Here is a 23,511-nt window from a genome sequence, read left to right as displayed (position 1 = left end):
TAACACTGTAATGAAGTTACTGTAAAAAGACCCGAGTCGCCACATTCCAGCACCTGTTCGGGTACACAGAGGGAGAATTCAGAATGTTCAAATTACCTAACAACACGTCCTTCGGGACTTGTGGGAGGAAACCGGAGCGCCCGGAGGAAATCCACGCAGACACGGGGAGAATGTGCAGACTCCGACAGACAGTGACCCAAGCCGGGAATCAAACCTGGGACCCGAGAGGAGTGAAGCAACAGTGCCAACCACTGCGCTACAGTGCCGCCATTGGCACCATTTTCCCTGCAGAATAAATTGTGATTCTTTATAATTTAACATTCCTGTGTTTTTCTCGGTGAGTACAAAATGAAAAACTTCAACAATTTGTCTCTATTTGACAAGATTCAATCCTCAACAACCAAGCAACTGATTTTTAATTTACTCACATAAATATATTTTGCTTTATTTGAATGAATCAGTCCATCGGTTCAGTCTTAGAATCTGGTTCTCGCTTTTTAACACCGAACATTCCCTTTAAACACTTTGGAACCTTCAGACTGGTGTTTAACTTGTTGATATTTTTCCCTTAAAGGTGCGAATGCTCCAGTCCTTATCCAGTCTCCGAGTCTAGAACGTGTCACAGAGGGTCAGACTGCACGGTTACAGTGCACCATGCGGAACGCCGCAGTGACACACACCGATGTTCACTGGAACCGGGAGCTGCCAGGGAAAGATATGGAGAGGGTTTTAACACATGATATAAAGAACAACACACGATGGAGTCCAGGTTTCACTGAGCGTTTCCATCCTTCCCGAGACACGTCCAATAAAACCTTCATCCTGACAATCAGCAACGTGCAGCCCAGTGACACTGCCGTCTATTACTGCTCCGTGTGGGGAGATATCAATGGGAATGGATCACAGCTGAATGTAACCAGTAAGTACAGTTTCCATGATTCTCATGTGGTTTTACTCAGGTAGAATCTTCTTGAACTTATCGTCCAGTTCTTAAATTCTTTGACTCCTTTGTTTACTCGGGTTTTTGCCAATGTGGTGCCTCGAGCTGTTTTGTTTTATATTCATACTTTATTGACAAGGTGCCATCCCTAACTGCCCTGGAGAAGGTGGTGGTGAGCTGCCTTCTTGAACCGCTGCACTCCATGTGGTGTAGGTACTGCTGTTAGGGAGGGAGTTCCAGGATTGTGACCCAGCGACAGTGAAGGGACGGCGGTACATTCTGTTACGACACCCTGGGCCAGCGCACGGTCAGTTCCAGCTACACAGATCCCAGAGTCCCAACATAAGTGAATTAACCAGTAATTTGTGTATTTTCCTGAGATCTTTGATCCTTGACTTCTCCAATGAGTTACAGGCACCAGATTTGAAATTAAAACATTCAAACTGTTTATTTATAAAAGGAGTAAAAGATGAACAGATAATGGAAATAATGTAACACTGATCTACTAGTCTAACTATTCCCCAAACACCGTCCCACCCGCCACCCACATACACACAAGACAGACACACAGGGGGAAGGGAAAGGATCAAAATGATGGGGATTAAACTAGGTGTGAGATATTTGAGGATCTTTGCTGCTGAGGTTGAGGTCTTTGTAGGCAGTGATCTCTTCAGAATGCAAGGTATTGAACCATCGGTTGGTTTGGACCCTCAAGCTGGGCCATTCAGGCCGGATTCTCACGCTATGGGATCCCCTCTGGGGACAGGTTACAACTTGTGTTGAGCTGAGCCTTACCCACAGACAGAGAACTTCAAACCTGCTGAGTTTCTGATATGTGGTCAGCTTCAGCAGACTCACCAACAACTTGTCTCAGTTACACAGAATATTAGAGCAGCATTTTCCTGAGGCCTTTGAGAGGTCTGGTACTTTTAATGGAAGAGGAACCGGAAAGGACCCCCTCCCCAGCTCTGTATTCAAGTTTTGAGTACTCACTAACTGCTCTGTGTACCTGAAGGGGGTCCAAACTGAGATTTGAGAGAGAATCCCCCTCTTCTGGGGGAGAGAGTCAAAAGGATTCTGCTCAGCTCTGCAGTTTGGAAAAATCTGGGTTGGCCGGCACCGATTCGTCCTCCAACACGGCCGGAGACTTCTCCGCTCACACTCTCCTTGGCATTCCGTGGGCCACAACAGTTTTACGTGTTTCTGTAACATGGCCAACATGCATTGTCCCCCAGTCTCTAACTGAGACAGAATCTGAGGGTTTAGTTGAGAAGGAGGTGGTTTTGGTGGTTGAACAGGTTTGAAGTCCCCACCATGGGTGGTTAACAGACTCCCCCTGGTACTTCCCTCCAACTTGGTCGACACTCCTTGACACCTTCTCTATACCTGACTCTGTCTGTCCCTCACCACTCGCCATGTGAACCTGTCTACATCACACTCTCAGACAAATAATTCCAGATCCTAACCACTCGCTGTGTGAATCTGTCTCCACCACACTCTCAGGCAGAACATTCTAGATCCTAACCACTCGCTGTGTGAATCTGTCTCCACCACACTCTCAGACAGTACATTCCAGATCCTAACCACTCGCTGTGTGAATCTGTCTCCACCACACTCTCAGACAGTACATTCCACATCCTAACCACTCGCTGAGTGAATCTGTCTCCACCACACTCTCAGACAGAACATTCCGGATCCTAACCACTCGCTGAGTGAATCTGTCTCCACCACACTCTCAGACAGAACATTCCAGATCCTAACCACTCGCTGTGTGAATCTGTCTCCACCACACTCACAGACAGAACATTCCAGATCCTAACCACTCGCTGTGTGAATCTGCCTCCACCACACTCTCAGACAGTACATTCCAGATCCTAACCACTGGACCTAATTACTGCTCAGTGTGGGGAAGGGTCTTTGGGAGTGGAAGCCGGCTGAATGTAACCAGTAAGTAGAGTTTTCATTCCAATTACACACAGCAATAGCCTCTTCCAGATGAGTGAATTGGAGATAAGTTTGTGATGATGAGGAGCTAGGAGGTGATGTAAAGTGATCTTACTGATGGGTTCACTGTGGGGAAGAAGCTGAGCTCAGCTTCAGCAATTCCCCAAAGTTCCACATCTCTGGCTTTATCCTGAGGGGGTGTCTGGGGAGGTTAGTGCCGTGTGGCTGTTTACTGAGCTGCAGAGAAACTTTGTCTTAGCCGAGTCCGAATGTTGGACAGACATTTGGAGAGAGTGGAAAGAACATTGGGATCAATGGAGTAGGTGGAGAGACTGATCTGTGTGATGGTGAAGATGGGAATGTTGACCAGGTTTCTGAGGGTGAAATGAGGATGAGGAAGGAGACAGGGATGGTGCCCTGGGGACACAGCAGAGGCGATCATTCAGACACTGGAGGAGAAATCCTTTGGTGCTGATACAATGTGGATGATGTGAGCAGCAGGAGTGGGACCGTGAGAGAGCAGTGCCAGAGGCTGGAATGTGGATCCGAGACTTTTAAACAGGAACCTGTGCTCAGTGGTGTTAAACAGAGTGGAGAGGTGAAAGATTCTGAGGAGGGATAGACAGTGGCCATCACATTCACACAGATATCAGTTATGATGTTGATCAGTGGAGTGCCAGTGTTGTGGGTGAGAGTGAAGACTGATTGCAGGATCAGGAGCTGGGAGTGGGCAGGAGGTGGCTCCCAATTGCAAGCAGCAAGAGTCAGTCGAATGGATGGTTTGATTGTGGAGACAAAGAAATGGCTCCGTTGCTGAGAATGTGTGTGTGAAATGAGCATGGATTGTGTGGGGAGGAGTGGACAGATGGTCAGATCTAAGCACAGCTGTCTTTCCACATCCAGTCATGAATGATAGTGGGGAGTTGTGAAGGTTCCCGGACCAGACCCCAACTTTTGTTAGGATCCCGGACAGGAAACCCCAAACAATTTACAATTCATAAAACTGTGAGGAAAGGATATTTCACCCCAGGAGTGGTGAGTCTGACCAATAGGCATCTTTTATGGTAAAATAAACCACATTATGGTAATTTAAACACAGAATTAACCACATTGTAAGTGTGGTAGTCTGTGCAGAGGTATTACGGTACCTGGTAATGCTGGAACACCATTGGTCGATATTGTATGTTTCCTATTGGTCGAGCTGTATGGTAGCTCCGCCCTGCAAGGCGGGGTATAAGAGCCCCTGCCGCCCCAGTAGCCTTCACTCTGTACCTGAGCTGCTGGGGGAAACATCTCGCTTATTAAAGCCTTCAGTTGGACTACAACCTCGCTTTAGTGGTCATTGATCGTGCATCAGTGAGTAATTGTAAAGTTACCACAGTCCCAGATGACCACAGGCTGTTTTCCCTTTGAGGGGGAGAGCTGACTGGTGGTGATTTAACCTGAGGGTCACCACACCTCAGGCGAGAGACAAGGTTGAGAAGGCAGGGCCTTAATGAATAACCGCAGACTGTACGGGAATTGAACCCACGCTGCTGGCCTCGCTCTGCATCACAAACCAGCTGTCTGGCCCATTGAGCTAACCCGGCCCCTTTAACCACATTGACAGCAAAGAAATAACTTTACATTTATCAGTGAAACAGTTCATAAATAAAAGTAAAAAAACTGACCTCGTGCTCTACACCTACCAATATATATATTCCAAATAAGCAACCCGCTACTGTTCAAAATCCACTCATAAATAAAGTTGACAATCAGGGTTACTCCGTGTTCTCTGTGCAGACCTTTGGCGAGAGAGGCCCTTTCAGGAACAACATGAAAATCCTTCTGTCTTGTCAGACTCAAATCCTCTGACAAAACTGCGAAAACCACTGGCAGACCTGGCTCCTCCCATTAATTACATAATCTGTATCCCAATGTGATATCCCATGACCTGCCCAGCGAGGACTAAACACCATCCCTCACCAATTATCTGCACTCCAGTGACCTTCCAAAACAGTAACTATATCCCATTGGCCATCGCTCTGTAAACAAATAAATGGTTAAATTCAACCATGACCTCACATTGACTACTCCTGAATCACAGCTTTAAGAACAAAGAAAAGTACAGCACAGGACCGGCTCCTTCAGCTCCAAGTCTGCGCCGTCCATATTGCCCATCTACCTGAAAACCTTCTATACTTCCGGAGTACTTATCCCTCTATTCCCATCCAATTTATGGATTTGTCAAGGTGCCCCATAAACGTCACTTTCTTAGCTGCGTTCACCATCCCCTCTGACAGCGAGTTCCAGTCACCCACTACCCTCTGTCTAATAAAACTTCCCTTGCACATCTCCTCTAAGCTTTGCCCCTTGCACCTTAAACTTGTGTCCCCCAGTAATTGACTCTCCCACCCTGGGACAAAGCTTTTGCCTGTCTACTCTGTCCATGCCCCTCATAATATTGGAGACTTTTATCAGGATGCCCCCCAACCTCCCCCACTCTAGTGAGAACAAACCATGTTTCTCCAAACTCTCCTCATAGTTAATGCCCTCCATACCAGGCAACATCCTGGTAAACCTCTGCTATACCCTCTCCAAACCCTCCACATCCTTCTGGTAATGTGGCGACCAGAATTAAACATTGTATTCCAAGTAGCCTAACTAAAGTTCTATACAACTAGAGCATGACGTGCCAATTTTTATGCTCAATTGCCAGACCGACAAAGGCAAGCATTCCGTATGTCTTTTGACAACCTTCTCCACCTATTTTGCCACTTCCACTGACCTGTGTACCTGTACACCCAGATCCCTCTGCCTGTCAATATTCTCAAGGGTTCTGGCATTTACTGTATATTTCCCAAATATTTTAGACCTTCCAAAAAGCATAACCTCACATTTAGCCAGATTATAGTCAATCTGCCATCTCTCTGCGCAAGTCTCCAAACGATCTATATCCTGCCGTATCCTCTGACAGTCCTCATCGCTATCCACAATTCCACCAATCTTTATGTCATCTGCAAACTTATTAACACTGTCCTCCAAACAGCAAAGGTCCTCAGCAGGTACCCCTTCACCCTGGGGTGTCCCTCGAAGATGTCGGGGATGTCTGACTGCCCCAGGATGCAGCTGTCATGCACACTCCCGGGGAAGTGTGCACACACGAGCACGATCTCCATGTGGTGGTCGCTCACAAGTTGGAGGTTCAGAGAGTGGAATCCCTTTCTGTTGATGAAGGGAACTCCGTGGTACCCGGTGTGTGCAAGTGAACATGTGTGCGATCTATTACCCCCTGGATCTGGGGCATCCCAGCGATGCCCCCCCCCCCCCCGCTCCCCCCCCCCCCCCGCCCCGTACAGCTGAGGCAGCCGTGGGGCCGTGATTGGAGAACGGGATACACTCGGTTGGGGGGGGTGAGGTGGGGGTGGGGGGTGGCGTGAGGGTGGAGGGGTGAGGTGCGGGTGGGGGGGAGGCTGACTGTACACAGCAGCAGAATGATTGTGAGGATTCACTGTCAGGGAAAGTGATCATTCCGAGGGAAGCAGTGAGCAGGATGGGGAGGGGATTAGGGATTTTCCGGCAACATTTCTGCAGCACCGGAGCACAGAGCAGAGAAGCAGAGGAGCTGGAATGTGAGAGGAGGGATTGGGAGATGTGTGGCTCCATGAGTGGGGACAGGGTGTGGGGAGAGCCTGAGACTGGGAGGTGTAATCAGGAGCTGCCGTCCATCCAGACGCACATCACTCTGCTCACTGACGTTGCTATTCCTCTTCACATTCCCAGCGGCATTCCTGTTGTTCCCTCAGTTCCTATTTCTATTAATTTGTCTCTATCTTTTTTGGTCCATGACCTTTAATTTGAGCAGAAGTGAGGAACACAAGGGTGGGGGTGCTAGATATTACATAGATATTCCATAATAGTTAACCAGTTGTATTTGTTGCTTGTTTAATTAGTTATTTTTAATAAGAAGTAAATTATGTTTAAATTTACAAACCTGGTGACTGTAATTATTGGGCAGCTGAAGACCTCGGGTATTGTAAAATAAAAGTTAACATCAACCATGTTGTGACTCTGGGTCAAGTGGGGCTGGAATTGACCGCGCACTGGCCCAGGGTGTTGTAACAATATGTTTCAACTAATTGACATTTCACTCAGATACTTTTAAACATGAGCTGATATGTGACTCATTTACACTTGCCAATCACTGCGCTACAGTGCCGCCCATTGGCACCATTTCCCCTGTAGAATAAATTGTGATTCTTTGAAATTTAACATTCCTGTGTTTTTCTCGATGAGTACAAAATGAAAAACTTCAACAATGTGTCTCTTTTAAACAAGATTCAATCCTAAACAACCAAGCAACTGATTTTTAATTTACTCACACAAATATATTTTGCTTTATTTGAATGAATCAGCCCATCGTTTCAGTCTTAGAATCTGGGGAAAAATTCTCCGTTATCGGCGGAAAGTCCGCCGATCGGCGCAAAAAACAGCGCAAATCCGACTTGCGTCACGTGGGAAAAATGGGTCGATATGGGCTAGCAGCGACGTAACGGGATCCGCGCTTGCGCAGTGGTTCACGCTGTGCAGCGTCATACGCGCTGCACGGCGTGACAGCTCATAAGGCCGCGCTGCTCCCCCCCACCCGACCGGAACACCCGACCGCAACACCCGACTGGATGGCTGGCCGCCGCTCAGCCCCGAGGTTCGAGTCACGCGATGTGGAGGCGCTCCTGGACGCGGTGGAGCAGAGGAGGGACGCCCTGTATCCCGGGCACGGCCGCAGAGTTGCCCCACGCCACAGCCAGCGTCTGTGGAGGGAAGTGGCAGAGGCCGTCACCGCTGTGGCCCTGACACCACGGACAGGCACCCAGAGCCACAAGAAGGTGAACAACCTCGTCAGAGCAGGCAGGGTGAGCCTCCCCCATATCCCCCCTCCCCCATATCCCCCCTCCCCATATCCCCCCTCCCCATATCCCCCCCTCCCCCATATCCCCCCTCTCCCATATCCCCCCTCCCCCATATCCCCCATATCCCCCCTCCCCCATATCCCCCATATCCCCACTCCCCCATATCCCCCCTCCCCCATATCCCCCCTCCCCCATATCCCCCATATCCCCCTCCCCCATATCCCCCCTCCTCCATACCCCCCTCCCCCATATCCCCCCTCCCCATATCCCCCCTCCCCCATATCCCCCCTCCCCCATATCTCCCCTTCCCCATATCCCCCCTCCCCCATATCCCCCTTCCCCATATCCCCCTTCCCCATATCCCCCCTCCCCCATATCCCCCCTCCCCATATCCCCCCTCCCCCATATCCCCCCTCCCCCATATCCCCCCTCCCCCATATCCCCCCCTCCCCCATATCCCCCCTCCCCCATATCCCCCCTCCCCCATATCCCCCCTCCCCCATATCCCTCCCTCCCGCATAACCCCCCTCCCGCATATCCCCCAAGTGAATCCAGCCCTAACCTTAACCTCTGCAATGCACGCGCAACCGATGGCGTGCATTCATATACCTGCCTAACAGTGTTGCCTTTTACCCCTGCCACCCCCCCCCCCCACCCCCCCCCCCCCCCACAGGAGAAGCGCGCACACAACAATAGGGAGCATGTGAGGACTGGAGGAGGCCCCGCTGATGAGAGGCCACTGACCGTACACGAGGAAAGGGCCCTGGAACTGGCTAGCGGACCTGAGGACCGGGAGGTTGCTGATGCAGAGGTCGGGGGCGTACTAGCAAGTGAGCCACCGACAGCCCGTCCCCATATCCCCCCTCCCCTATATCCCCCTCCCCCGTATCACCTGATCACTGCCTGATGTCTAACCATGCATGCTTCATTGTGTATCGCAGGACCAAACGTCCAGGCACCCATCCCCGCAGATGCAGACAGCAGGATGCCCCTCGGAGACCACGGGAGACGGAGAGACCTGCACCCTCCAGCATGCGACGCCCGCAGGATGCCCCTCGCACACCACGGGAGACGGAGAGACCTGGAGCAACAGGGAGACGACACCCCCGTCACGTGCGGGAGCGACCACCCAGCGACGAGGGGGGCAGCCACAGGCCCCCGTCACATCCGAGCCAAGACACCACTACCCAGGACACCACTAGCCAGGACACCACTACCCAGGACACCACTACCCAGGACACCACTACCCGGGACACCACTACCCGGGACACCACTACCCGGGACACCCCTACCCGGGACACCACTACCCGGGACACCACTATCCGGGACACCACTACCCGGGACACCACTACCCGGGACACCACTACCCGGGACACCAGTACCCGGGACAGCACTACCCAGGAAGACGAAATACCGGACAGTGACTCAGAGTGGATGGGTGGAGACGAACCCCCACCCCAAAGTGCCATGGACTCAGAGTGGGACGAAGAGCACGACACAACGCCACTGCTGTCACCAACACCCTCCACCATCGCAGAAACACTCACCACGGTTGGGCACTTTAGTGATGAGGCGTCTGGTACACTCACTGGTGCGCACAACACAGCCGTCCCGGTACAGCAGGTGGAGGTAGGAGCAGCAGAGGGGCCGGGCGGTCGGAGGGCAGCCCAGCCCAACCGAATATCTGCCGCCCAGATGGATCCCGGGTTCCTGGAGTTACCACACTCACACATAGATCCGATGCAACCACCGACCCGGAGATGAGCGAAGAGGATGACGGGCGGCTTGCGGCGGCTGCGGTCGCAGGTGGAAGAGTCCACCCGCGTCCAGGAGCTGGGAGTCGTGCCGGTCATGCGTGCCACCCAAGCCGACACCGCACGGGTGGCGTCCGCGGTGGAGGCAATGGGTGCGACAGTGTAAGAAATGGGGAACGGTTTGCGAGGCCTGGGGCTTTCCGTGCAGGCGGCGTCTGTGGCCCAGGAAATGGCTGCCCTCTCACAGGAGGCCATGGCCCAGTCTCAGCAGGCCATGGCCCAGTCTCTGCAGGCCATGGCCCAGTCTCAGCAGGCCATGGCCCAGTCTCTGCAGGCCATGGCCCAGTCTCAGCAGGCCATGGCCCAGTCTCTGCAGGCCATGGCCCAGTCTCAGCAGGCCATGGCCCAGTCTCTGCAGGCCATGGCCCAGTCTCTGCAGGCCATCGCTGAGGGCATCGGCGCCAGTGGCCATGTGCGAGCCGGCGTCGCACTGTCACAGACAGGGTTTGCCAACCCCCTGGGCTCCATGGCTGCAAACCTGCAGACCCCTGTCGATACCAGCACGGGCCTCCAGGACTGGCAGCGCCAGACGTCGGGGGGGGCGTCGGATGGCCAGTCCGTTCGCATCCCCCACCCATGTAGAGGCCTGGGGGCCATCGGGCACCCCGAGGGAGGAGGAGGTGGTGTGGTCCATCCCGGCTCCCTCTGAAGGGGAGGTCCCGGTACACCGCGACACCTCGGACTCCCCCCCTTCCGTCCCAGGTGCATCGGGTGGGCAACGGGCAGGACAGGTTGGCAGCTCGCCATCCCAGTCGCCCGGGCCGCAGCCTGGCCCATCTAGGCCAGGACGCCCCAGGAAACGGCCACCAAAGGGATTGCGTGTCAGAGGGCTGGAATCACAGGAGTCCACCTCCAGTTCTGCTGTACCGTCTGGGGAACCACGTAGACGTAGTCAAAGGGCCCGTAAGGCCAAACAATTAGACACTGAGTAAGTTGGCACGGGTGCAGGGCACAGATGAGTTTTAGGGGCTAGGGCACGTGCATGAACTCCTTTGGTTATTAAAGTCAATGTTACACCTACCGAAGCTGCCTTTGTGCTCTGTCCAAAGTGTGCGGGGGTGTCATGTACGTTGAGCTCAAGTGTGTGTGTGAGGGGTGGTCTTACCTCAGCCCCAGGTGAGTCTGCCCCCTTCCCCCTGGACCGCCATCAACATCCCCCGGGCAGAGGACGGGACTGTGCGCTGCAGTGTCACAGCCGCATGCAGGGATGGTCCGGGTGGATGGTGGTACTGTGGCCATGGGTCAGACATAGTCCAACGATGTAGAGCCAGGAGCTCACCGCAGGGCGGGTTGTCATCATCCTCCATGGCCTGCGATAGACACGCGTCCACCTGCAACTGTGTGAGCCCGGCCCGTTGTGCCGCAGGTGGATCGGCAATGGGGGGGGGGGTGGTGTGCATGCGGGTGGGGTGGGTGGGGTTGGGGAGGGGGGTGAGGGTGCTGGGTGGGTGGATGGGTGGGGGGTGTGGGTGGTCGGCTGTTGCCATGGTGTGCGGTCTGTGGCCTTACTACCCGATTCCCAAGCCCATCTAGTCAGTGAAGCGGGCGTCTATCAGTCTGTCCCGTGCCCGCTGGGCCAGCCGGTATCGGTGGACAGCCACCCGCCTGTGTCTACCCCGTCTGCCCTGACCATTGCCCCCATCCCCCTCATCTGGGGAGGACTGCACCTCTTCCTGCTGCTCCTCCACTCCGCCCTCCTCTGCCTGCGGCACATTGCCCCTCTGTTGGGCTATGTTGTGCAGGACGCAGCACACCACAATGATGCGGCCGACCCTATCTGACCGATACTGGAGGGCGCCCCCAGAGAGGTCCAGGCACCTGAAACGCATCTTCAGCACGCCAAAGCACCTCTCTATCACTCCACTTGTCGCTACATGGGCATCATTGTAGCGGTTCTCCACCTCATTGCGTGGCCTCCGATTAGGCGCATCAGCCACGATCGCAATGGGTAGCCTCTGTCACCCAGCAACCAGCCCCTCAGCCGGGGATGGCGTCCCTCGTACATGCCGGGGATGGATGACCGCGACAACACGAATGAGTCGTGTACACTGCCTGGGTGACTGGCGCAGACGTGCAGGATCATCATGCGGTGGTCGCAGACCACCTGTACGTTCATCGAATAGGTCCCCTTCCTATTAGTGAACACGGGGGCCCTGTTATCTGCAGGTGGCCGCACGGCGATGTGCATCCCATCGATCGCGCCCTGGACCATGGGGAACCCGGCCACGGCAGAGAAGCCCACGGCCCGGGCACCTTGGCTGGCCCAGTCAACGGGGAAGCGAATGTAGCGGTGCGCCATGGCATATAGGGCATCTGTCACTGCCCGGATGCACAGGTGCACCGATGTCTGCGATATGCCGGACAGGTCCCCACTCGGTGCCTGGAGTGACCCCATTGCATAAAAGTTCAGGGCCACCGTAACCTTGACGGACACGGGGAGAGGGTGCCCCCCACCAGTGCCACGCGGTGACAGGTGTGCCAGCAGGTGGCAGATGTGTGCCACGGTTTCCCGGCTCATCCGGAGTCTCCTCCTGCATTCCCGGTCCGTGAGGTCCTGGTATGACTGCCTGGGCCGGGACACACGGGGCGCCCTCGGGTGCCTCCGTTGCCGTGGGGCCACGACGTCCTCCTCCCCCTCCTCGTCCTGTCGGTCAGGTCTCCCTGCAGCCTGGGCGGCTGCCGCCAGCCCCTCTGCAGCAGCCTGCGCCGCCTCTCTGGCACGCTCCTCCTCCTCCTCCTCCTCATCCAGGGCAACATAGACATGAGCGGCAGCCGCCACGGCGCCCAACATCGCTGGATGATCTGAAAACATGACGGCCTGGTGGGGGGGGAGGGGAACGACGACATGTCATCATTGCCCATATCCCCTCCTCCCCCCAGCCATGTGGCATGGACCGCATGGGTCCAACTGTTGGAGGCTGGCACCTGGCAAGGTGGACCAACTCACTTGCCCTCCCATCCCCCTCCCCGGCACGGACCCCCCCCCCCATCCCCCTCCCCGGCACGGACACCCCCCCGTCCAACCTCCACCCCGGCACGGACCCCCCCATCCCCCTTCCCGGCACGGACCCCCCCCCCAACCGCCACCCCGGCACGGACGCCCCCAACCCCCTCCCCAGCACGGACCCCCCAACATCCCCCTCCCCAGCACGGAACCCCCCCCCCCAACCCCCTCCCCAGCACGGACCCCCCCCCCATCCCCCTCCCCAGCACGGAACCCCCCATCCCCCTCCCCAGCACGGATCCCCCCCCATCCCCCCCTCCCGGCACGGACCCCCCCCCACCCAACCTCCACCCTGGCACGGACCCCCCCATCCCCCTCCCCGGCACGGACCACCCCCAACCTCCAGCCCGGCACGGACCCCACCCCCCAAACTCCACCCCGGCAAACTCCACCCCGGCACGGACCCCCCATCCCCCTCCCCGGCACGGACCCCCCCCCCAACCTCCACCCCGGCACGGACCCCCCCATCCCCCTCCCCGGCACGGACCCCCCCCCGAACCTCCACCCCGGCACGGACCCCCCCCATCCCCCTCCCCAGCACGGACCCTCCCCGGCACGGACCCCCCCCCCCAACCTCCACCCCGGCACGGAACCCCCCCCAATCTCCACCCCGGCACGGACCCCCCCATCCCCCTCCCCGGCACGGACCCCCCCCCAACCTCCACCCCGGCACGGACCCCCCCATCCCCCTCCCCGGCACGGACCCCCCCCCCAACCTCCACCCCGGCACGGACCCCCCCCATCCCCCTCCCCAGCACGGACCCCCCCATCCCCCTCCCCAGCACGGACCCCCCCCATCCCCCTCCCCGGCACGGACCCCCCCCCCCCCAACCTCCACCCCGGCACGGAACCCCCCCCAATCTCCACCCCGGCACGGACCCCCCCATCCCCCTCCCCCTCCCCGGCACGGACCCCCCCCCCAACCTCCACCCCGGCACGGACCCCCCCAATCCCCCTCCCCAGCACGGACCCCCCCCCATCCCCCTCCCCGGCACGGACCCCCTCCCGGCACTCCCCCGGAGCCCAGCCTACTCTAACCACCACCCCCCCCCCCCCCCCCCCCCCGCCGCACACACACACACACAAGCCGAGACACACCTCTCCTCACGCATTCAGACTGCGGCCACGCCATTGCCTGCCCAGAGCCAACCCCCCCGGCCGTCACTCACCTCCACGCTGGTCGGCGTGAGCCTGGAGCACAGGGTCACGCCGATGAAAAGGAGGTTTAATTTACGTCGACGTGAACGGTCATCACGTCGACGGGACTTCGGCCCATCCGGAAGGGAGAATATCGGCAGGCCGAAAATCGGCTGCCTTGCGCAGACCCGTGACATTCTCCGTGGCAGCGGCGACATTAACGCCCCGCCGACTTTTCTTCCTTCGGAGACTTCGGCAACCGGCGGGGGCGGGATTCACGGCGGCCAACGGCCGTTCTCCGACCCGCTGATGAGAATGACGCCCCTGGTTCTCGCTTTTTAACACCGAACATTCCCTTTAAACACTTTGGAACCTTCAGACTGGTGTTTAACTTGTTGATATTTTTTTCTTAAAGGTGCGAATGCTCCAGTCCTTTTCCAGTCTCCGAGTCTGGAACGTGTCCCAGAGGGTCAGACTGCACGGTTACAGTGCACCATGCGGAACGCCGCAGTGACACACACCGATGTTCACTGGAACCGGGAGAGGCCAGGGAAAGATATGGAGAGGGTTTTAACACATGATATAAAGAACAACACACGATGGAGTCCAGGTTTCACTGAGCGTTTCCATCCTTCCCGAGACACGTCCAATAAAACCTTCATCCTGACAATCAGCAACGTGCAGCCCAGTGACACTGCCGTCTATTACTGCTCCGTGTGGGGAGACATCAGTGGGAATGGATCACAGCTGAATGTAACCAGTAAGTACAGTTCCCATGATTCTCCTGTGGTTTTATTCACAGATAGAATCTTCTTGAACTTATCTTCCAGAACTTAAATTCTTTGTCTCCTTTGTTTACTCGGGTTTTTGCCAATGTGGTGCCTCGAGCTGTTTTGTTTTTTATTCATACTTTATTGACAAGATGCCATCCCGAACTGCCCTGGAGAAGGTGGTGGTGAGCTGCCTTCTTGAACCGCTGCACTCCATGTGGTGTAGGTACTGCTGTTAGGGAGGGAGTTCCAGGATTGTGACCCAGCGACAGTGAAGGGACGGCGATACATGTTGTTACGACACCCTGGTCAGCGCACGCTCAGTTCCAGCCCCACAGATCCCAGAGTCCCAATATAAGTGAATTAACCAGTAATTTGTGTATTTTCCTCAGATCTTTGACCCTTGACTTCTCCAATGAGTTACAGGCACCAGATTTGAAAGTAAAACATTTGAACTGTTTCTTTATAAAAAGAGTAAAAGATGAACATATAATGGAAATAATGTAACACTGATCTACTAGTCTGACTATTCCCCAAACACCGTCCCACCCTCCACCCACATGCACACAAGACAGACACACAGGGGGGAAGGGAAAGGATCAAAATGATGGGGATTAAACTGGGTGTGAGATATTTGTGGATCTTTGCTGCTGAGGTTGAGGTCTTTGTAGGCCGTGATCTCTTCAGAATGCGAGGTGTTGAACCATCGGATGGTTTGGAACCTCAAACTGGGCCATTCAGGCCGGATTCTCACGCTATGGGATACCCTCTGGGGACAGGCTTCAACTTGTGTTGAGCTGAGCGTTATCCACGGAAGATGCACTTCAAACCTGCTGAGTTTCTGATATGTGGTCAGCTTCAGCAGACTCACCAACAACTTGTCTCAGTTACACAGAATATTAGAGCAGCATTTTCCTGAGGCCTTTGAGAGGCCTGGTACTTTTAATGGAAGAGGAACCGGAAAGATCCCCCTCCCCAGCTCTGTATTCAGGTTTTGAGTACTCACTAACTGCTCTGTGTTCCTGAAGGGGGTTCAAGCTGAGATTTGAGAGAGAATCCCCCTCTTCTGGGGGAGAGATTCAAGAGGATTCTGCTCAGCTCTGCAGTTTGGAAAAATCTGGGTTGGCCGGCACCGATTCGTCCTCCAACACGGCCGGAGACTTCTCCGCCCACACTCTCCTTGGCATTCCGTGGGCCACAACAGTTTTACCTGTTTCTGTAACATGGCCAACATGCATTGTCCCCCAGTCTCTAACTGAGACAGAATCTGAGGGTTTAGTTGAGAAGGAGGTGGTTTTGGTGGTTGAACAGGTTTGAAGTCCCCACCATGGGTGGTTAACAGGCTGCCCCCTGGTACTTCCCTCCAACTTGGTCAACACTCCTTGGCACCTTCTCTATACCTGATTCTGTCTGTCCCTCACCACTCGCTGTGCGAAACTGTCTACATCACACTCTCAGACAGTACATTCCAGATCCTAACCACTCGCTGTGTGAATCTGCCTCCACCACACTCACAGACAGTACATTCCAGATCCTAACCACTCACTGCGTGAATCTGCCTCCACCACACTCTCAGGCAGAACATTCCGGATCCTAACCACTCGCTGTGTGAATCTGTCTCCACCACACTCTCAGACAGAACATTCCGGATCCTAACCACTCGCTGTGTGAAGAAGTTTTTTCTTCATTTCGCATTTGCCTTTTTTGCAAATTATTTTTTTGCCCTCTGTCTCAATCTTTTCACAAAGGGGAACAGTTTCTCCCAGTCTGCTCTGGTCAGAACTCCTGTGATTTTGAACATCTCTATCAAATCTCCCCTGATCCTTCTTCTCTCCAAGGAGAATGGTCCAACTTCTCCAATATATCCCCGGAACTGAAGTTCCTCATCCCTGGATCCATTGTTTTGAATCTTTGCTGCTCTCTCTCCGATACCTTCACATCCTTCCGAATGTGCGATACCCAGAACTGGATGTAATATTCTGATTGAGGCTGAACTAATATCTGAAGCTGAATATACTGAAGCTGCCGTGTGTTTAACATTCTGATACTTTACAGAACAACCATCCGACCAGAATCCCGGGACAGCAGATGCGATTGTTTTAAGCACGGGTATAATCCTGGCCTTTGTTGTCTTGTTCTGCTTCGCTCTGCTCACACGTTATCTTGTAAAAAAGAGGTTGCACTCTGCAAAGAACTCCACACAAGGGTAAATATGACTCGTCTTGTGTCTGATACTGTTACTGCACAGGGTGATTATTTTGTAACTTGCTGCGTTTAGTGAGGAGCCACATTCCCCTTGCAGCCTATCATTCAAGTGTGTGACCTGCTACTGTTGAGACCAACACATGTGCCAGTGCTTGACTGGTGCCAGTCATCTCCAACTGTCCTGGCATCTCAACCACCCCAGTATTGACCAACAGGCACCTACCTGCTGCTGCTGAGAGCCAGGATGGTTTTAACAGTTGAAGCACTAAACCTCGCCCTTCGGACATTAGTACTGGATAATTGCCCGCCTCGCCCTGCGTGCTGGTTCAGTGCCCGTGTCCCCTTGTATCCAGAGCTCCTCAATCTTCACCCTCCCTGTAAAAGTCTGCTTCCATCTCTTCTATCCCAAGTTTAAAGAATTTTGAAGACCTTTGATCATATTGCTCTGCAATCTGGGTTCTGCTAATGATAAAAAATGTCTCCCGTCTTTCTTTGTATTTGTTTTGCTGACACCAGACCCAATCCCAGTGAATCTCTCCTGTTTCCTCACTAACGCCTGACAGCTTAATCAGCTTGGAGTGGGGAGCTCTCTAGCATGTCTCCAAAAACTGATATAACTTTCACTGTCAGTGAACAACAGACGTCTCGGTGTTTCGTAACTAACATTCAAAACATTAAAATGTTCCAGGGAATATTGTGCAAAATGGGTGTTGAAATTTCCAGGTTGTAACGAGACAGCAGTGAGTGCATGGCCCAGATAGCGGAAAATCCCAGTATTCATTGTGGATTCACTGGGAGCCCAGGGGAATCCTGACCAGTCTGGTTCGGGTGGTGTGACCATGGACATCTGCACAGTTTGCATTGCTTTGATAGAAGTGAGATGGATCAGATTTCCCAGGAGACGTCCGCACTGTTTCCAGCCCTTTCTCAAAGTGTGACATGCTTTGTGTTTATTGAGTTGGGAGGTTAATAGGGGGGTGAAAAAGGCAGATGGGACACTTGCCTTTATCAATCGGGGCATCGATTACAAAAGCAGGGAGGTCATGTTGGAGTTTTATAGAACTTTGGTGAGGCCACAGCTGGAGCACTGTGTGCAGTTCTGGTCGCCACATTATAGGAAGGATGTGATTGCACTGGAGGGGGTGCAGAGGAGATTCACCAGGATGTTGCCTGGGATGGAACGTTTAAGTTATGAAGAGAGGTTGAATGGATTTGGGTTGTTTACTCTGGAGCAGAGAAGACTGAGGGGCGACCTGATCGAGGTGGACAAGATTATGAGGGGCATGGACAGGGTGGATAGGGAGCAGCTGTTCCCGTGAGATGAAATGTCGGTTACAAGGGGACACAAGTTCCAGGTGAGGGGCAGGCGGTTTCGAGGGGATTAGAGGAAAAACCTTTTTACCCAGAGGGTGGTGAGGGTCTGGAACGCACGGCCTGGGAGGGTGGTGAGGGTCTGGAACGCACTGCCTGGGAGGGTTGTGAGGGTCTGGAACGCACTGCCTGGGAGGGTGGTGACGGTCTGGAATGCACTGCCTGGGAGGGTGGTGAGGGTCTGGAATGCACTGCCTGGGAGGGTGGTGAGGGTCTGGAACGCACTGCCTGGGAGGGTGGTGACGGTCTGGAACGCACTGCCTGGGAGGGTGGTGAGGGACTGGAACGCACTGCCTGGGAGGGTGGTGAGGGTCTGGAACGCGCTGCCTGGGAGGGTGGTGAGGGTCTGGAACGCGCTGCCTGGGAGGGTGGTGAGGGTCTGGAACGCACTGCCTGGGAGGGTGGTGAGGGTCTGGAACGCAATGCCTGGGAGGGTGGTGAGGGTCTGGAACGCACGGCCTGGGAGGGTGGTAGAGGCGGGTTGCCTCACATCCTTTAAAACGTACCTGGATGAGCACTTAGCCGTCATAACATTCAAGGTTATGGCCAAGTGCTGGTCAATGGGATTAGGTCGGCGGATCAGGTGTTTGTCATGTGTCGGTGCAGACTCGATGGGCCGAAGGGCCTCTTCTGCAGAATCTGTGTGATTCTGTGATAAAAGATGAAAGTCACCAATCCTGAACTCCCAGGAGAAAGGGAAGAGACTGAGACAGGTGCTGTCACCTTGTCCCCATCCCAAACTCCCTGTGTCCACTGCTCCTCGCTCTGGCCTTTCTCTCTCACTCTTTGGGATATGGGAGGCAAAATAAATCAATCAGGGCTGAAATATTTTCTAAATGATCGGTTTATTGATATTAAGACACAAGGGCAGGGATTCCCCAAAATCGCGGCAAAGTGTTGCCGCCGGAGTAAACACCAGAGTGTTTCACGCTGGCGTCAATGAGCCTCTTGGCCCAGCAAATCTGCACCCCACAGGGGCCCAGCACGGCGCTGGAGTGCTTAACGCAGCTCCGGCTTCCGATACGGGCCCCAGCACTTCCGACTGCGGATCCGCGCATGCATACGGCGGCAGGCCGCGGATCCGCGCACGCGCGCGGCTGCCGTATTCACGCCGGCCCCTGCGCAACATGGCGGAGCCCTTCAGTGGCCCGGCGCTGAAGAAGAAAGGCCCCCCCGGAGTCTGATCTCCCCACCCCCCCTACCCCCCACCAGGACGGCTACTGCAGCCGCGACACCGAGCTCCCGCCGGGTGAAACCGTACGGGAACCACGTCGGCGGAACTCAGCCGGTCGACCGCAGAGAATCGCCGTGGGGCCTCTTTCAACGGCCCCTGGCCGGCGCCGCATCGACTGCGCGCGACTGGCGCCGATTCTCCGGTCGGCGGAGAATCACGTCTCGGCGTCAGACTCGATCGCGGGCATTCTTTGCCCCCGCGCCAATCGCGATTTAGGCGTGGAGGCTCGGAGAATCCCACCCAAGGTGTTTCTAAACTTATCCAGGCGTGGAAATTGGAAACAAGGGTCTTCGCTCCCTCCGGGAGACCAAAGGTGAATCGTTCATTTCTCTGATGTTACGGCTGCTTCTTGTCCCGGGTGTGAAATCATTGCAAAATGAGAAGTTTCGCAAACAACTCTTTCACTTCCAAAGTCTGAAATTAGAATAAGATGCATGAGCTTGATCAAGCTTCCCAGCATGCCTTCTGATTTTGGTCACATCCTTTTCCTCATTGTGGAGCCAATTCTGCTTATTTAGTAAATGATTCCGGATATCTGGCTCATCCGTGTCATCGTCCTTAAAAACTGGAATCAAAGGCCCATGTTGGAAAATCTAAACTCCGTCTCCGCCAAGAATGTGACCTGTTGTCCTGCAGTAACGCTGCAATGAAGCTAATGTGTGGCATTTCTTTAGGATCCCTGATGAAGACCAGAACCCTGTGTATGCAACAGTGGACGGTGAGTAAACTAATTCAACCATTGTTGCAACGTTCACCGGGAATTACGCTCGATCCCAGATAACCCTTTGATGTTGTTAGTTTTGGGATGTAATTAACATGCTAATAATTTGACCAATTTATTTGTCTGATTTGCAAAGTTTACTATTAAATGCGGTAAAGCTACATCGGACAGAATGAAGATGGTTGGAGGCTGTCCCCAGCCCTGTAGCTGCAGAGTGAGACATACCCTCAGTGTGGCAATGTTACAGCGAGTGACCCCAAAAAGATAAACTTTCAGACATAGAAAGTCCACGGAACGGCCTCCTATATTTCACCAGCGTCTGGAATATCCTTGCAGAGTGATCACATTGTCAGTTCTCACAGAGGTTCCTGGGAATAGAGATGGTTAAGAGTTGACCGATTAGTTTGATATGAGAGTTTTTGATTGAATCGAGAGAGAAAAACTATTTGCTCTGGCGAGTGGGTTAACAACTAGAGATCAGAGATTTAAAATCATTGGGTAAAGATCGAGAGGGGAGATGGAGAGAAATGTTTTTCACTCAGAGAATTGTTGGGATCTGAAACGCTCGCCCTGAAAATGTGGAGGAAGCTGATTCCAGAAATCATCTTAAAAGAGAGTTGGGCAGGTACTTGCTGTGGAGGGAGAGCAGCGAAGGTTTACCAGGCTGAATCCTGGATGGTGGGACTGTCCTATGAGGAGAGACTAAGTGGGTTAGGATTATATTCCTTGGAGTTCAGAAGAGTGAGAGGGAATCTCATAGAAACTTACAAAATTCTAACAGGATTAGACAGGGTAGATTCAGAAAGAATGTTCCCGATGGTGGGGGAGTCCAGAACTAGGGGTCAGGGTTTGAGGATAAGGGGTAAATCTTTTAGGACTGAGGTGAGGAGAAATTTCTTCACCCAGAGAGTGGGGAATCTGTGGAATTCGCTACCACAGAAAGTAGTTTGTTAAGTAATGGGTTAAGAGACATTCCAATTAGTTGTCTCATTTATGTTAAGTATCCAATAATTGACACTGATATGTAAAGAGGCTTCAGGTGGCCTTTGTGTCAGGTGATGTGATGTTAGAGTTTTGTGCAGAGTCTGTTGAAGTAAATTAAAGGTGTTTGTGGAAAAGGAGCAGAACTTTTGACTCTTTATACAACAGCAGCTAAACGGCTAACATAGTTGAGGTCAAAACATTGTGTAATTTAAAGAAGGAATTAGATTTCGCTCTTGGGGATAAAGGGATCAAGGGAGATGGGGGGAAGGTGGGATCACGGTATTGAACTTGATGATCAGCCATGATCATAATGAATGGGGGAGCAGGCTCGAAGGGCCGAATGGACTCCTGCTGCTTCTATTTTCCATGTTTCTGTGTATGTCTCAGGAATTTACAGGATTCCGGATGAAAAGCAGGATTGTGGGATTGGGCACAATGGCCCTTGAAAGAATCAGCACAGGTTCAATGGGCCGAATGGCCTCCTCCTGTTCTGTGAGTTGCTGATTTATCTGATGAACTTTATAAAGGAGAGGAGGCCTCATGTCTCCCGGGAAAACTGCCCAAGTCACTCCGGAATTTTCATTTGCTGTCATTCCAAGTTTCCTGAGCTCGACCTTTACATGGATTTATTCTGAAGAAACATCTTTGTGTTTTCTTTCAGATAAAACACGGAGCAGCAATCAAGAGGTTGAATAAGCTCCTTCTGCTCCTTTGGTAAGGAAATGGAAATGGGGCTTAGCTGCTGTTCTTTGCTGCATTTTAGATTTGCTGCCATTTCCCAAAATAGGCACCACATCAATTAAAGAGGAGGAGTTTGAATGTTACTGTAAGTTTACAAATCAATCCTTCTGTTACAGACAGGAGAGTGATAGACAACCTGCTCTGATTTCCCCGCTCCACCTGTCTGTCTGCACAACGTGGTTTCAATTATTTTTAAAGTTGCTGGTGGCATATTTTTCAAATCCATTGGGTTCTGTGAACCAATTTACTGATAAACTGCAGAAAACTGGAGTTAACAGTAACTCAGAAGGTTAGTTCAAATCTGGGAAGGCAGTTTCGTAACTTCCCACTACACCGCACACACCCTCATGCACAACCCTCTCATACACCCTCACACAGCCGCACACTAATAAACTGCAGAAATCTGGAGTTAACAATAACTCAGAAGGTTAGTTTAAACCTGGGGAGGAAGTTTCACAACTTCCCACTCCATACACACACACACGTGCACACACACACACACACACACGTGCACACACACGCACACGTGCACACACACACGTGCGCGCGCGCGCGCACGCACACAAACCCTCTCACACAACCTCACACACACAAACCCTCTCACACACCCACCCACTGTTGCATCACTGCTCTCTCCCTCACGCGTGCCACCGCCCTCTCTCCTTCATTCTGTCGCAAGCTCTTTATTTATCTTTCATCCTCTCTCTCTCTCTCTCTCTCTAACACTGACTTGCATCATCATGGCTTATTTATATTTTCAGACATTTTTTGAAAAGTTGCTAGCACCTTCTATGTGACCAGGTTAAAGTTGGGGACAGTTTCTGTGGGTTTCCAACCTGAAACTTGAGCTGTCATCTTTTGAGGGGTGATTTTTTGAGGTGTGATTTTGAGCCCCTGTCTGTCCGTGAGAAAGTCACCGTGGACCCAAACTCTGGAGTGAAGTGAAAAATGTGATTCTCTCCGGCGTGATTGGTGTTTGGAATCTCCCCCCCCCCCCCCCCCACCCCGCCGGGGGAGGAGTGAGAATCACACGGTGTGAGATCAGGAACCTCACTGTAATACATCAGCACATCATTACCCAGCACTCTCTCCAGACCTTACCCCCTCCCTCACGGAATCTTGACTCAGCGTGACGTCCCGCCAGCATCATTTACACCAAGGCTGGCCGGGCGTGAGGCAGTCTCAGAGTCTCCACCTCACCAGAGTGACGCCGGTAACTACACCAATCACTTTTATTTCTGAGAGGCACAAGATTCCATGAGGATTCACACCGTTTTTCCCGTTGAGACTGACACTTGAGGGTCGGAATCTAGAAGAGCCTGTGAAGAATATTTAATTCCACAACAAATCAGGTGCAGGATTCCAAATAAAGTGAAGGAGAAAAGAAAGCGAGAGAGGAGGGACAAAGAGACTGAGAGAAAAAGAGAAAAATAAACTTCTGAGAATATTTTTTCCCAAATCTCCAACAATGATGAAAAGCTGAATGAATGAGACATGTCGGAGTTAATTGTCAATTCCAGGGGGGTTCTTTGGCAGTCATTAAGACAGACCATGCCATTAAAAACAATAACTGACATTCCAACACTGGGGGCTGGATTCTCGGGCCCCCCAGACACATGTTCCTCGGCCGCGCGCTGTTCGCTGGCAGCGGAATTCTATCATTGACGAGGTGGGGGTGAGCTGCCTTCTTGAGTTGGGTTGTTACCCGTGCCACGTGATAGCGAGACGAGGAATAGGGAGAGAGACGAGTTGAAGAA

General features: G+C 53.3%; 1 protein-coding gene and 1 long non-coding RNA gene across 2 annotated transcripts in view; both read left to right on the top strand.

The window, feature by feature from the left end:
• LOC140423837 (uncharacterized) overlaps positions 1-963 on the top strand; it is a 47,226-nt gene extending 46,263 nt beyond the window's left edge. The window contains exon 3 of the mRNA XM_072507820.1: positions 575-963. Within this exon, the coding sequence (XP_072363921.1) occupies positions 575-963 (389 nt within the window). The remainder of the gene's footprint in view (positions 1-574) is intronic.
• Positions 964-16,565: 15,602 nt separating this feature from the next.
• On the top strand, positions 16,566-21,703 carry LOC140428424 (uncharacterized). The gene is made up of 3 exons (XR_011948774.1): positions 16,566-16,704; positions 19,983-20,026; positions 21,675-21,703. It is a non-coding gene; the product is annotated as an uncharacterized lncRNA (long non-coding RNA).
• The last annotated feature ends 1,808 nt before the right edge of the window (positions 21,704-23,511 follow it).

The sequence above is a fragment of the Scyliorhinus torazame genome, chromosome 1 (assembly GCF_047496885.1).
Source record: "Scyliorhinus torazame isolate Kashiwa2021f chromosome 1, sScyTor2.1, whole genome shotgun sequence".
In the NCBI taxonomy this organism is placed as follows: Eukaryota; Metazoa; Chordata; class Chondrichthyes; order Carcharhiniformes; family Scyliorhinidae; genus Scyliorhinus; species Scyliorhinus torazame.
Note: the sequence above shows the minus strand (reverse complement) of the source record. Positions and strands in the feature narration are given on the sequence as shown.